The sequence below is a fragment of the Cyprinodon tularosa genome, unplaced genomic scaffold, assembly GCF_016077235.1.
Source record: "Cyprinodon tularosa strain WSP-4 unplaced genomic scaffold, ASM1607723v1 ctg386, whole genome shotgun sequence".
Taxonomy (NCBI): domain Eukaryota; kingdom Metazoa; phylum Chordata; class Actinopteri; order Cyprinodontiformes; family Cyprinodontidae; genus Cyprinodon; species Cyprinodon tularosa.
The window spans coordinates 163,823-176,073 of NW_024039103.1; the positions used below are offsets into that span (position 1 = coordinate 163,823).

At 37.8% G+C, this 12,251-nt stretch overlaps 1 protein-coding gene across 1 annotated transcript in view; it reads right to left on the bottom strand.

Annotated features, from left to right (window-relative positions):
* LOC119791291 (SH3 and cysteine-rich domain-containing protein 2-like) overlaps positions 1–12,251 on the bottom strand; it is a 52,098-nt gene that overhangs the window by 13,274 nt on the left and 26,573 nt on the right. The window contains exon 6 of the mRNA XM_038297315.1: positions 2,770–2,885. Coding sequence (XP_038153243.1) covers positions 2,770–2,885 — 116 coding nt within the window. The remainder of the gene's footprint in view (positions 1–2,769; positions 2,886–12,251) is intronic.

Here is a 12,251-nt window from a genome sequence, read left to right on the forward strand (position 1 = left end):
GAATATTATTTTCCTAATTATCTTACAATTATTACACTGTCAGAAATTGCCCATTTACATGTTAGTGGGAGACATTAATATCACTTTACTGCAATGGTTCTCTTATTGCAAAAAGAATGTCTGACCCTTTAATTAATCACCCATTTTAATTCTACATTTTTGTGCTAGACTAACATTAAGCAGTTTATAATTAAACAATGGAAAAAAGACATGTAAAATGTACAGAATTTTCAAAGGTATTACTAATATGAGGAATATGCCCAACATTCATAAATAATCGAGCTGAATCAGACTGGTTAGAGAAGTTGTCTAATAATCAGCTTTTAAAATTATTCCCAAAGATTGAAAGGTGTATTTTTGTCATTCAGATTTTAAACATGCTTTTATGAAACAATTCCCTTGTAGCCTTGGCTGCATATTTTGGGGTTTGTTTGTGCTTGATGGTGAACCGCTACCCTGATTATTATTTGCCATGTTATTAAACGAGGCCATCAAATAAATCTCAATATCTGACAAAGTTAGTCTACATAAACACACAAAAAAAATGATAGGTTTACAAAAAAAAAAAAAAAAATCTAATGATATCAGCCTAGTTTTTGGAACAATTCATCGCATTTTATTATAATTTTCTGCCTTTTGCTTCAGTTTCAAAAGCCACACCCTGTTCTGATTACCATCAGTCCTGTAACTTCAACACATTGTTCATACCGAGCCACAATAAAAGTTTAAAACAGTTCAAAAAGCATGATATCAAGACATTTTTGGAACGGTTTTTAAAGCCATTTTCAAGGCCTTGGGATTTTAAATAATTTACAAATAGAGAAAAGATAAAACAGCGCCAAACCATCACTGCACTGGAAAAACTATCTAGAGATAAGTAAACATTTCTTAAATCATGTGTATTTACACTTAATATGAGTAAGTAAATGAGGTACTTTGCCAATGGAATTAATATTTTTACTCTTAAAATAAGATATTTAGATACTATGCACTTGAAATAATACTATGTAATTTTTTATTTTTTTTATTTTAAGTGTAAATTGTCTTTTTCCATTAGCAAAATGTCTCGTTTACCTCCTCAATCCAAGAACAAATACACTTATTTTAGGAAAAAATTACTTATCCAGATTTCAATTTTTTCCAGTGTGGTGTGGCCTACAGACCCAAAAATACTCAGAGAACACTGACAACTCATCTAAAAGGTAACAGAACCCAGAGGAACATGTGAAGCACTGCAAATACCACCTGAATTCATTAGTTATGAACAACTTAACAATAAGAAAAAAAAGAATATGGCATCCATTGAGGTGTTCCATGGCCAGCTGACCAAAAAGGATCAAAATGGTGTATCCTATACATGCTAAAAATGTCTTCATCGTACTGAAAAGCTTTGAGAAAGTCCTCAATGGACCAGAGGAGAAAAACATGGAACTTTTAAAGTGTTGTCTCCTCAATATGCCTCCTATAAAATGTTATTCTTTCAGAAGAAATCCGACTTAACCGACTCTAAAGTTAAATCTGTTTATTTTAGTGGGACATTTTAGGGCTGCTTTCCTGCTTCTGCACCTGAAAAACTTGCTTTAACCGAAGGAGCCCCTAAAATTTACTACCCTACAGTAAAATCCTACCACAAATCCAACTCTGAAAAGGTTTGGAGGCATTGTACTTAAATAAAACAGAAGCACTTAGCCATTCACTGGAAATATCCTCTAGTGCAGCTAAATTTAAAAAAGAAACTCATAAAAAAGATAAAAAGAGCTTCTCTGCACCATATTTGTAGTCATTGCACATGTTTGGTTCATTCATTCATGCTGTTTTTACCGTCAATGCGGCACAGTCAGTTATTAGGCCTAGTGAGCTGTTATTTGTTACATAGGGTCATGTTGGTTTGGATAGACTTTTACCTTTATCAACTAAATTATTAACTTCTTGCACCTTATTCGTTAGGGCAGAGTGAGAGGGTTGCAAGTACCCGGTACGATCCCCACAGCCTGCACTCTGGGTCCCTGAGCAAGACCCCACACTGCTCCCCGGGCGCCATACAATGGCAGCCCACTGCTCCCCAAGAAGATGGGTTAAATGCAGAGGTGAATTTCTCCAGTGTGAGATCAATAAAGTTTATTTTTATTGTTATTATTCAGGTTGTCTTTGACAGAAATTAAAACTTGTTTTATGATTAGAAAAAATTTAAATATGACAAATACCCAAACACCTTTCACAGCCCTGCATTGCTGAAGGTTGGAGGGACAAGAAGATGCAGTGGTGATCCAGTAACGTGGAGAAAAGGATAAGTGTAGACATCTGGTGCAAACAGCATATATTAACAAAAAAACAAAACAATAAAAAATGACATTGGACTTCTTATAGATGAAATGTAACCAATACATGAAAAAAAGAAAGCAAATATCAAGCAAACAAAACTGGAGCGAAGAAGACAATAATAAACAGAAAAAGCAACATTAAACCAAACAGAACAAGAGACGAACAATAACAATTATTTTTTTTTTCAAATTTTTCCTTTTTTTAAGTCGTATTTGGCCTTTTGAAATATTATTTATTGATTATTTAAACATTATATGAAGCTCAAAAGAATTTCTTAAGCTCAGTAAAAGTTGACAGTCTAGTAAATTTTCTATCCTATATATCCCCATACGTGCCCTCAGTACCTGGTCAGGCAGTCAGTAGACTGGGGTCATCAAACCCATTTTTATGTCTAAAACACACATTGAACTGTCTTCCACCCACATCGACAGGGTAATGGTGCCGTACCAAGCTGCGTGTTGGTGATTCTGATAAACTGCCAAAACTGGAACGGCTCATCTGTGCCAAGGACGTCCCGTAGCGCAAGGCAGCATACACAGGGTCTACACGCATCCGCGCAGCCTCTGAAACCACACACACACACACATGCACACGCAAATATTTATGACTGAGTAAAAATCACACACATAAATTATTAATTAACTCCAGGCTTTTGCTGCAGGCATGCCACAATTAGGATGAGACGCTGAGATAATGCTGTACATCACAGCTTTTGTGCCTGTGAGAATCTGGAGGAAGCGGGCTAAATATAACAGCGGTAATGCAGTCAGCCCTGGACCAAAGTGACCCACTTTACATCTGAAAGTACACAGCAGCCAAAAGTTAAGAAGACATCAAGACATTCTAATACCTTCACTGAGTCTTAGTTTAAGGGCTTTGATATATCTGGAGCTGCAGTAGAGTACAAAGAGAATAAGATAAGATATTTAAAATATGGAAATCCCCTTAAAGTCTTCATCTCTGTGTTGCATGTAGACTCCAGTGCTCAGTACTACAGCAGCATATTTTAGGTTAAGAATTCGATTTTCTGCTCTCTTTTCCATCCAGCTCAACACAAGCGGAATGGAGGGCACAAGGATTTTAGCACGTATGATTCTGCACAAGTGTATAAGTTTGTGTTAGATGAGACAGAAAGAATTTACAATTCCATTAAAAATTTAGTATTTCTTATCTCTTGTCAGGAATAAAAGGTTTTTGAGATAGAAATCTATTTTTATAGATTTTCCGTAAAAATTCAAAAAAATATCCACTGGACCAGTGGCGGCCGGCCCATAGGGGGCGCTGGGGCACCGCCCTCCCTGATAAGAAGAGAGAAACGTAAAATATATTTTTAGAAATTAACTCATAAATGTCAGTTTTACTCTCTAGACTGTGTACCTATAAGCAAAACAAATTATATAAACTACATTTCCCTATCTACTGTCATTAATTTGTGGATTTCCACAGACAGACTCCTACCGTCTCTGTTCTGGGGGCGCTGATCAGACAGCCCCACATTTGCAGAGAATCTGTCAATCATGTACTATTGCTAGGTGAATTTAATGGCCAATCAGCGTCTCGGAACTTTATGGTCTTGGGGCGCTGAAAATACTGCACTTTAACAGGCTTCTGAACCCAAGCGCAGGTGCAGTCAGTTAGAGGGAAGATGGCGAATGTAACGAAGGAGATGCAGCTTCCACCAAATTCGGTGAGATTCTTATTTATCTACCCGTTTGCCAGAAGAACATCCCTGTTGTAGGATATGAACATTTCATGTCATGGTTATTGTGACTGTGACGAATCCACCTCGTCGCTTAAAACAACCTCTCTAACTTTGCGCGCCACACACACATTCCTGTTATACTGTGTTTGTGAGGACCAATACACTCGCGCTGAGACCAGTAGCTCCATGAACTTAAAACACACAAGCTGTCCTGGTTACCTGCTGGCGTATTGAGGGTGCACACTTAATATTTCAGTGGGGTTAGCCGTGTGTGTGTGTGTGTGTGTGTGTGTGGGTGTGTGGGGGGTGTGGGTGTGTACGTGTTTATGCTACGGGGACTTGTCATCTTCAGTCTGGCTGCGTCTTTGCTGGGTTCAAACCCAGTTTGGTGTAATTGAATAAGTCAATGAATCTGTGTAAAAGAAATAAGTTGTAAAAATTATTTGTTTTTGTACATCAATTGTTTGTGGAGGTAATATATGGACAAAACTGATTAATGAGAAGAAATCAGAAATAAGAGAGCCTGAGGGGAGGGGCTTAAACTATTTAATGAGGGCTGTGGGAAGAAAAGCGGCAATTTTTGTTTTCTGTTTCTTTGTTACATTGCTGGTAACTGGAGGGAGGCTGAGGCCCAGAGGATCTTGTAAATGTTTAGTTTCTTTTGCACCCTGTTTTGAGTTTTTGAGCTCAATAAATCACCGGTAACCCGACTGAGACTGGATTCTTGGAGGCCAAAGAACCCCGTCACAGTGACCCAAATCATCACTGTTACTGTTATTATATAGTAAATTAAATCATTACTGTTAAATTGTATGTATTGTCCAATTGTTTATTTGAATTCTTATTCCGGATTAGTTGGAGACATACACTAGGCTATATCAGCCCCACCAAAAATATTTTTCACCAGCCGCCACTGCACTGGACTTGGTTTTCAAGATTTGAAGACGTTTCGCCACCTCTCCAGGAAGCTTTCTCAATTCAAATGTCTGGATCCGCAGTGAGTTTGAGTCTTATATAGACAACGCCTTGTATCGCTTGGAAACATGCAATGGAAACCGATGAATGGGTCGTTAGTTCCATCGTTAGCCTGTAATATCTGAACCTGTCTATGATTCTAGGGGTCGGCCGTTAAAGCAGGGATTGCCATTAAGGGGGGGATTGTCTCCTGTAATACCTGAAACCTGTCAAGAGACAATCCCCCCCTTAATGACAATCCCTGCTTTAACGACCGACCCCTAGAATCATAGACAGGTTCAGATATTACAGGCTAACGATGGAACTAACGACCCATTCTGATGACTGAGAACCTTCATCAGCATATTTTTATAGATTTTTTTTTTCACTCTAATTGCAAAAGAACAAAACACAACATTTGAGTGTAAAAATATGTTTTTATGAGAGCTTTTTCCCCTGGAAAATAAATTCATCAGTTTATATTTTTTATTTATTTCATGACAAAATATTTTCTCTTCACTCTAAAAAAAAAACATCAGTTTTTGGAGTCAGTGTGAAAATGTGTTCTCTCCAAAATATTTCTTTTACTTTCAATTTTTTTTTTCCATTGTCAGATCCCCTTTTTCCTCCAATTTAATAAAAACATAATAAAAACACAACAATTTCTCCATGCCAAGGCTGATTTAAAAAACAGGGAAAGAACAGTTTAGTTTAACAGCATTGGACAATTGCATTTTTCTTTTTTTTTCTTTTTTTATTGTCCCTGTAACAGTTTATTTATTTGATTGAGTAACCAAAATTGTGCCACATTTTAGGATCTTTTGTGAGAGTTGGGTTTATTGATCATCACAACAGAGAAACTAATGTACTGCTTTCTTTGTGACTTCAAAATAAGATTCAGGAACACAACCTTCAGGGTTTCATTTGCAAACCTTCTTTGATATTTGTGTACCATAATATATGGGAGTCCATGGCTGTAATCCTATAACACTGAACATTCGTGCATGGTAGACATCTCTTTCTAGGATGGAGTTCATTTTCATTGCACTAAATACCAAAAGATCTCACTACAGTCCTATTAATGATATCATAGTAATTTTCAGTAACATGAGATCTGTATTTCAGCAAATATCAAGACATTTTAAGTAGGGCTGCAACAACGAATCGATAAAATCGATAAAAATCGACTTTTAAAAGCGTTGGCAACGAATTTCATCATCGATTAGTTGTGTCGCGCGATTATTGCGTCATCCGCCGCGCCGTCATCACTGCCTCTTGACTGAAAGAGGAAGAAAAAAAAATATGGCAGAGCGAGTCAGCGCCGCAGGAGCAGTGTTGCCAACTCAGCGACTTTTCAGACCCCTCCAGCGACTATTTTTCAAAAAAGCGACTAGCGACAAATCTGGCGACTTTTTACGGTGTCACTGCCGGCTTTTGTAGACTCTTACGTGAAGGCATGTATCGTTCCTACTCTGCCGTGGGGCGCCTCCCCCCGCTCCCGCAGGAGTCCCTCTCAGCTGCAGTCAGAGCCTCAGCGTCCAGACTGCAAATGAAGCGCGCATGCACCGGGATTGACGGCGCAAATTGATCACAATAATTAAAATAGCCTGCGCTTTGTAAAGCGAAAAAAGTGATAACATGCAACTTTTTTCAAAACAAATTAACATGGCACGGAACCACCATGTTTGTTTGGTTTTAAAGTGGGGAAACGTAACGTTAGTTTCTCAGGTAGCTCATCTGATGCTTTCCTTACCGTGTTAGTAGGTGACAGACAGTGATAAGGTTGGCTACTTATTTTACTTTTAATTTCATTTGAATTAGCTTAAGCAGCGTTTACATTTACTTTATAAATAAATTAACTTGCAAATTATTAGGGCAAGGCTTTTAAAGTTTAAATCTTCTGGCAAAGATAAAGTAAAGAAGATCCTGCAATTTATGGAAGTAAAGCAGAATAAAATCCAGCAAGATCAGTAATATGTCAATTAATTATATGCCACATTCCCATGTAAATATCTGTCTTTGGAGGATGTGTTTTTTAGCACCCCTAGTTCTCTCGTTTTTATTCCAAATACAATTTATAATTTGAATCACAGGGCTATTTTTATCTCTATGGTTCAGTATTTTCTCAAGTAGCAACTTTAACTGCTATACTTTCCTGTCTTAAAAGGCAGAACTCTTCTAGTCTAAAAAAAAACTCATCTGTTGAAATGGGGGGGGGCCTATTGTTTGAACCCCTTAGGGGCTTTTAAAAACAAAAATGTCTTTTTTTGCGCTTTATGAAACAAAGTAGCCTATATTTTGTGGATGTACAGCTACATTTCTCATGTAAGTTTGCGTAGTTTTAACACAAACATTTATTTTTCATATTGCACCAGTACAGTTAATGAGCAACCTGTACTTGTGTGCTTGTTTGTTCTGTCTAAAATGTTTATTTTGGAATAAAGAGGTTAATATAAATTTTTTTTTTGTCCGATTCATCGATTAATCGAAAAAATAATCGTCCGATTCATCGATTTTTAAAATAATCGTTAGTTGCAGCCCTAATTTTAAGCATAACAGACTGAAGAGTCAGCAGGCCCTGGTAAAGTCCCAGCTTTAATGCTGCAGGTTGTTTGTATCCTGATGGATGTACAAAAAGTCCCAGCATGAGATCCTGAGTTAATCAGCATAATGTTGCTTATTTCACAAGAGATGAAGCACTACAAGAGCTTCTAGTGGTGTAACAACATATCGAGACATGAGGTCTTGTGATAATAAAACACAGAAAAATGTCTTGCCAAACTGCAGTCTGTCTAGCAATGCCTCCAGCCAATTGCTGTCAGTGTGCGGCTTTGACGGATGGATATCCAAGGAACTGACATGAGATGTTGAACTCTTATAAGTACCTTGGTGTGCACCTGGACAATAAGCTGGATTGAAATCAACAATGGTGTTTACACTGACGGCCAGAGCAGACTTTTGTATGTGTATTTCTGGGGAAGGGCTCCTGAAGACTTTTTTGACTCAGTTGTGGCATAAACATAACTTTTTGGTGTTTTCTGTTATAACAGCAGCTGACAACAGCTGAGAGGAAGCAGTCAGTTAAGCTCATCAGGAAGGCTTTCTTTATGCAGAGATGCTCCCTTAAATGAGGTCAAGTGATGAGAGACAAAAGAGCGTTAGAAAAATTAACATAAGTCTTAGACAATATCTTGGAATACATGCATGGCATTGTGGCAGAACTGCAGAGCTCATTCAGTGACAAACTGAGCATAAGTGAACAAAGGAAAGTTATTGTAGGTCCTTCCTCCTTCCTATTTCATTTGCAGTTTCAATATTCATAAGAATTTTTATTTTTTACAGTTATGTGATTCTTTGGTTACACGTTTAACCTGTGTTGCACATTTAATCTACTTGTATATGGAGAGTTAAATGTACAGTATGGTGGCTGAGAGGTGCAAAGGCACTGCAAATGCATAAAGGTGCAGCAAAAAAAGTACAACATACACAAAAATGACATCAGCAAACAAAAACTAGCCTAAGACACAAAACACATACAACGGGAAAATCCTGCTAAATACCTGCTGTTACAGAGAATATAAAACAGCAAAGTGCAAACATGCTGCAAACACAAAACCTGCTGCAAACAAATGAATGATGCCAACCAACAAACACACAACATATGCAAAGGAAAAAATGCTGCAAGTAGCAAGAACATAGTAAGTTAATTCCGAAAAGTTAAAAAAACTAATCGACTAGACTTTGTTTCCAAGTTTGAAGATGTTTGGTTTCCCATCTAGGAAGCTTTTTCAATTCAAAATGTCAGAAATAGCGTTGAGTTTGAGGCTTTATAGAGTGGACAAAAAACAAAGCCTTGCTTTGGCTTAGAAAGCATGCAAATTTAACCGGACGAATGGGTCCATCCCATTGGAATGGGGGTCATTTGGGTTAATTTTTAGCCCACAATACCAGATACCAGTCTATGTCTCTGAAAAGGGGGCGGTCGATAGATGGAATTGTTGGCCTGGCTGAACCGGGGAACAGAACACCTCACCTGTTAAAGTCAAAAGCCAAAACAAGCCTTTGTTTTTGTTTTGTTTTTTGACTTTTTTGGAATGACTATGACCTGGATGACTGAGAATCTTCACCAGAACAGAAGAGCTCCAGACCACTAGGTTGAGAAGATCAATCACTCACATGGGACCAGACATAAACGGGATGCTCTGGGAGATAAAGTGTTTAAAAAGATTTAAAGGTCAATCTAACTTTTTTCTTACCTCCAAATGTTATCTGGGCAGGTATCCCATTTACGTGTTTTCAAGGGTTCTGGTCCGAAGGCATTCATTTGTAGTAATATATTTTTTTCTCTGGGCCCATATGAGTGGAAAATTGCCTCCTCCTAGTGGTCTGGAGCACTTTCACTATGCGTAAAAAGTTTGCAGCTCTCTTTAACATGGAATTGTTTTTGCTACTATTTATGTGCATTGCAACAATATTTTTCATAGTTATATATTTTATATATTTGTGTGTTATTCTACTTTCAGTGTTTCGAGCCTAATTTTTGACATTGCAGTGCATTTTGTAATCGCTTTCCTTTGATGGATTTCCAGCAATTTGCATCTTTTGACCACCTAAAGCACCTAATAAATAGGATAAAATTAGATAAAAAGATATATTGCAAAATAAATAGATGTAAATATGACATCAATAAACAAGTTCAAGTTTAAATAAAACATGTGCCATTAAATGTCCCAGACATTCACAGTAAAGTCATATGTAAGTAAGAAGTAGTAGTGTAAGAAAGTAGATTTTTCAAATTGACATGTAATTATTTTAAAACCAAGGGTCACTGAAGGACTTTTCCATTCTATCTGAAAGAATGTAAATATAAGGTAGAATTATTTTATTAATGTAAGTGATTTCAAGGTCAAATTAAGTCACACTTCAAAAGATTAGTGTAGGAGAAATATTATTCAATTAAATCTTTTCTTAGGGTTGCACAGTGGAACAGTTGTTAGCACTGCTGCCTTTAAGCAAGAAGGTTCTGGGTTCGATTCCAGGCCAGTTTGAATGGTTGTTTGTCCTGTTTGTCTCGATGTTGCCCTGCAATAGCCTGGCGACCTGTCCAAGGTGTACCCTGCCTCTTGCCAATTGACGGCTGGAGATAGACATCGGCAAACCCAGAAAATGTGTGGATGAACGATTTTCTCAAAAATATCCAATTATATCGCTGTCTTCCTTTCTCATCTCAGAGTATAAACCTTTATAAGAGAAAAACCTGTATTAAAGACATCTTTAAGAAGATGGTCACAGGAAGCTGAAGAACCTGTGCAAGGTTGTTTTGAGGCTACAGACTAGGAAATACTCTGTCAGCCACATGGAGAGGACATCAATACCAGGACTGAGTGTGAGTGACTGACTATAGACATTTCTTTCCAGGTAAAAATATCCGCACCAGAACAGTGAAACACTTCACCAATAATAAACCCTGGATCGACAGTGATCAGAAGGAACCATAAAACAAGACAAAATAATATTTAGAAAGGGAGACAGAGATTATTGAGTATACAAAAACAACATTAGGTCAGGATAAGAAAAAGTAATGATACGCAGAGGAAAAAATTAGAGCTCCAGTAGAACAATATAAGAGAGTAGTGGTCAGGGATTATAGGCTTTAAGCTGAAGGAGGATCAGACAGATGGAAGTCTGGACAGAGACAACAAACTAAATACATTCGTCAAAATGTTCAGTTCAGGGACAAGCTTAGCATCATTTTCTCCTGCCTACAGTCAAACTGACCAAACTCACCATTTCCTCCCTCGTTTGACCCAAAAATTCCCTCTTTCAACCAAAATATGTTATCTCCCATTTCTGCCATAGACCCTCCTGCATCTATGTATTTATCTTCAACCCATTCAGAAGATGCCCCCCCTCTCCACCTGTCTGTCTCTAGAAGTCAAGTGAAGAGGCAGCTGGAGAGACTGAATCACAGATCCAGATGTTGTCAGCCCCAGAGTCCTAAAGGCCTGGGCAGAGCAGTCAGTGGGATTCTAAACATGCTTCAACCTTAGACTGACCCAGGAGACAGTTTCAATGATGTGGTAGACCTGTTGTCTTGTTCCAGTACCAAATAAAAAAAGAAATTTCTTCATAAAATGAAGAAAATTATGCACAACAGTGAGCATTCTCTTCGGTTTGGAGGCAACATCTTCAAAACAGTCAGTGCATAAACAGTCCGCCTAATATGGATGGAAATTTCTTCTATGTAGCCTACTTATCGAAGGCTCTTGACATGTTTCTGTCACGATTTGGTGTGGATTGAGGACCCAAAAGCAGAGGCAAGTAGGCAATGGTGAATTTAGGTGGGTTTAATGAGGTTCTCAGGTACGGAGGCAGGAATCAAAAATCCAACAAAAATAACAAACAAACCAGAACCAAGGAGACATCGGGGGAAACCAAACTCTAGGAGCCAGGGAGAGACGAGGTAAGCAGAAAGACGTTAGACGAGGATCCATCAAACAGGAACTGAAGAGGGAGGGCTTTTAAAGGGGACAGAGACAAAGAGAGGGCTAACGAGGGAATTGAAAACAGGTGAGGACAGAGCAGAAAACAGAGCTAGGGAAAGAGGACACAAGAGGGCAGCAGAGGACAACAAATGGAAAACCTGGAAGACAGGAACTAACAAGAAAACAACAAAATAATAATTAAACACTAAAACAAGAAGCAAAGTAAAGCTGAATACTCTAAATAAACATAACAAAACCAAGACTGTGACAGTTTCACTTTGAAGAAAACCCCATCATATTTTGAGGGGCTAAAAAAACCCGATTTGGACGACTAAACCATCTTGATCGTGAACTCATCCACTCAGTGGCTCCTTTCAAATTGTGCATCCTCATGAGAAAGCGCTATCTGAATAGTGCTGTCAGTAAGGAAAGCGATAGGGATATGTCAATATCTATTATTTAAAACAAAGCTTGTGATCTGTGAAAGCTTCACTGAATTCATACAAAACAAGTAAATTAAGATTTCTTCAGAATATGTCACTTATGTTTCCATTTTGCAATGCATGTGGGTGAAAAGAGACCCATAGTTTAAAAAATATTCCATGAAGAATTTAACAACTTGCTGTGGCTTAGAAGCAAGTGTGCTAACTTTGAAGCTCTGGAGTTTTAAATAGTGTAGTGTATTGGGAGGATGAAAGTAGAATATACAATTTTTAGGAGAAGCTTTTCTTTTGCAGTGCCATCATTATTTTGTTTCTTTTTCTCATTTTAGGAATGACATCTACACT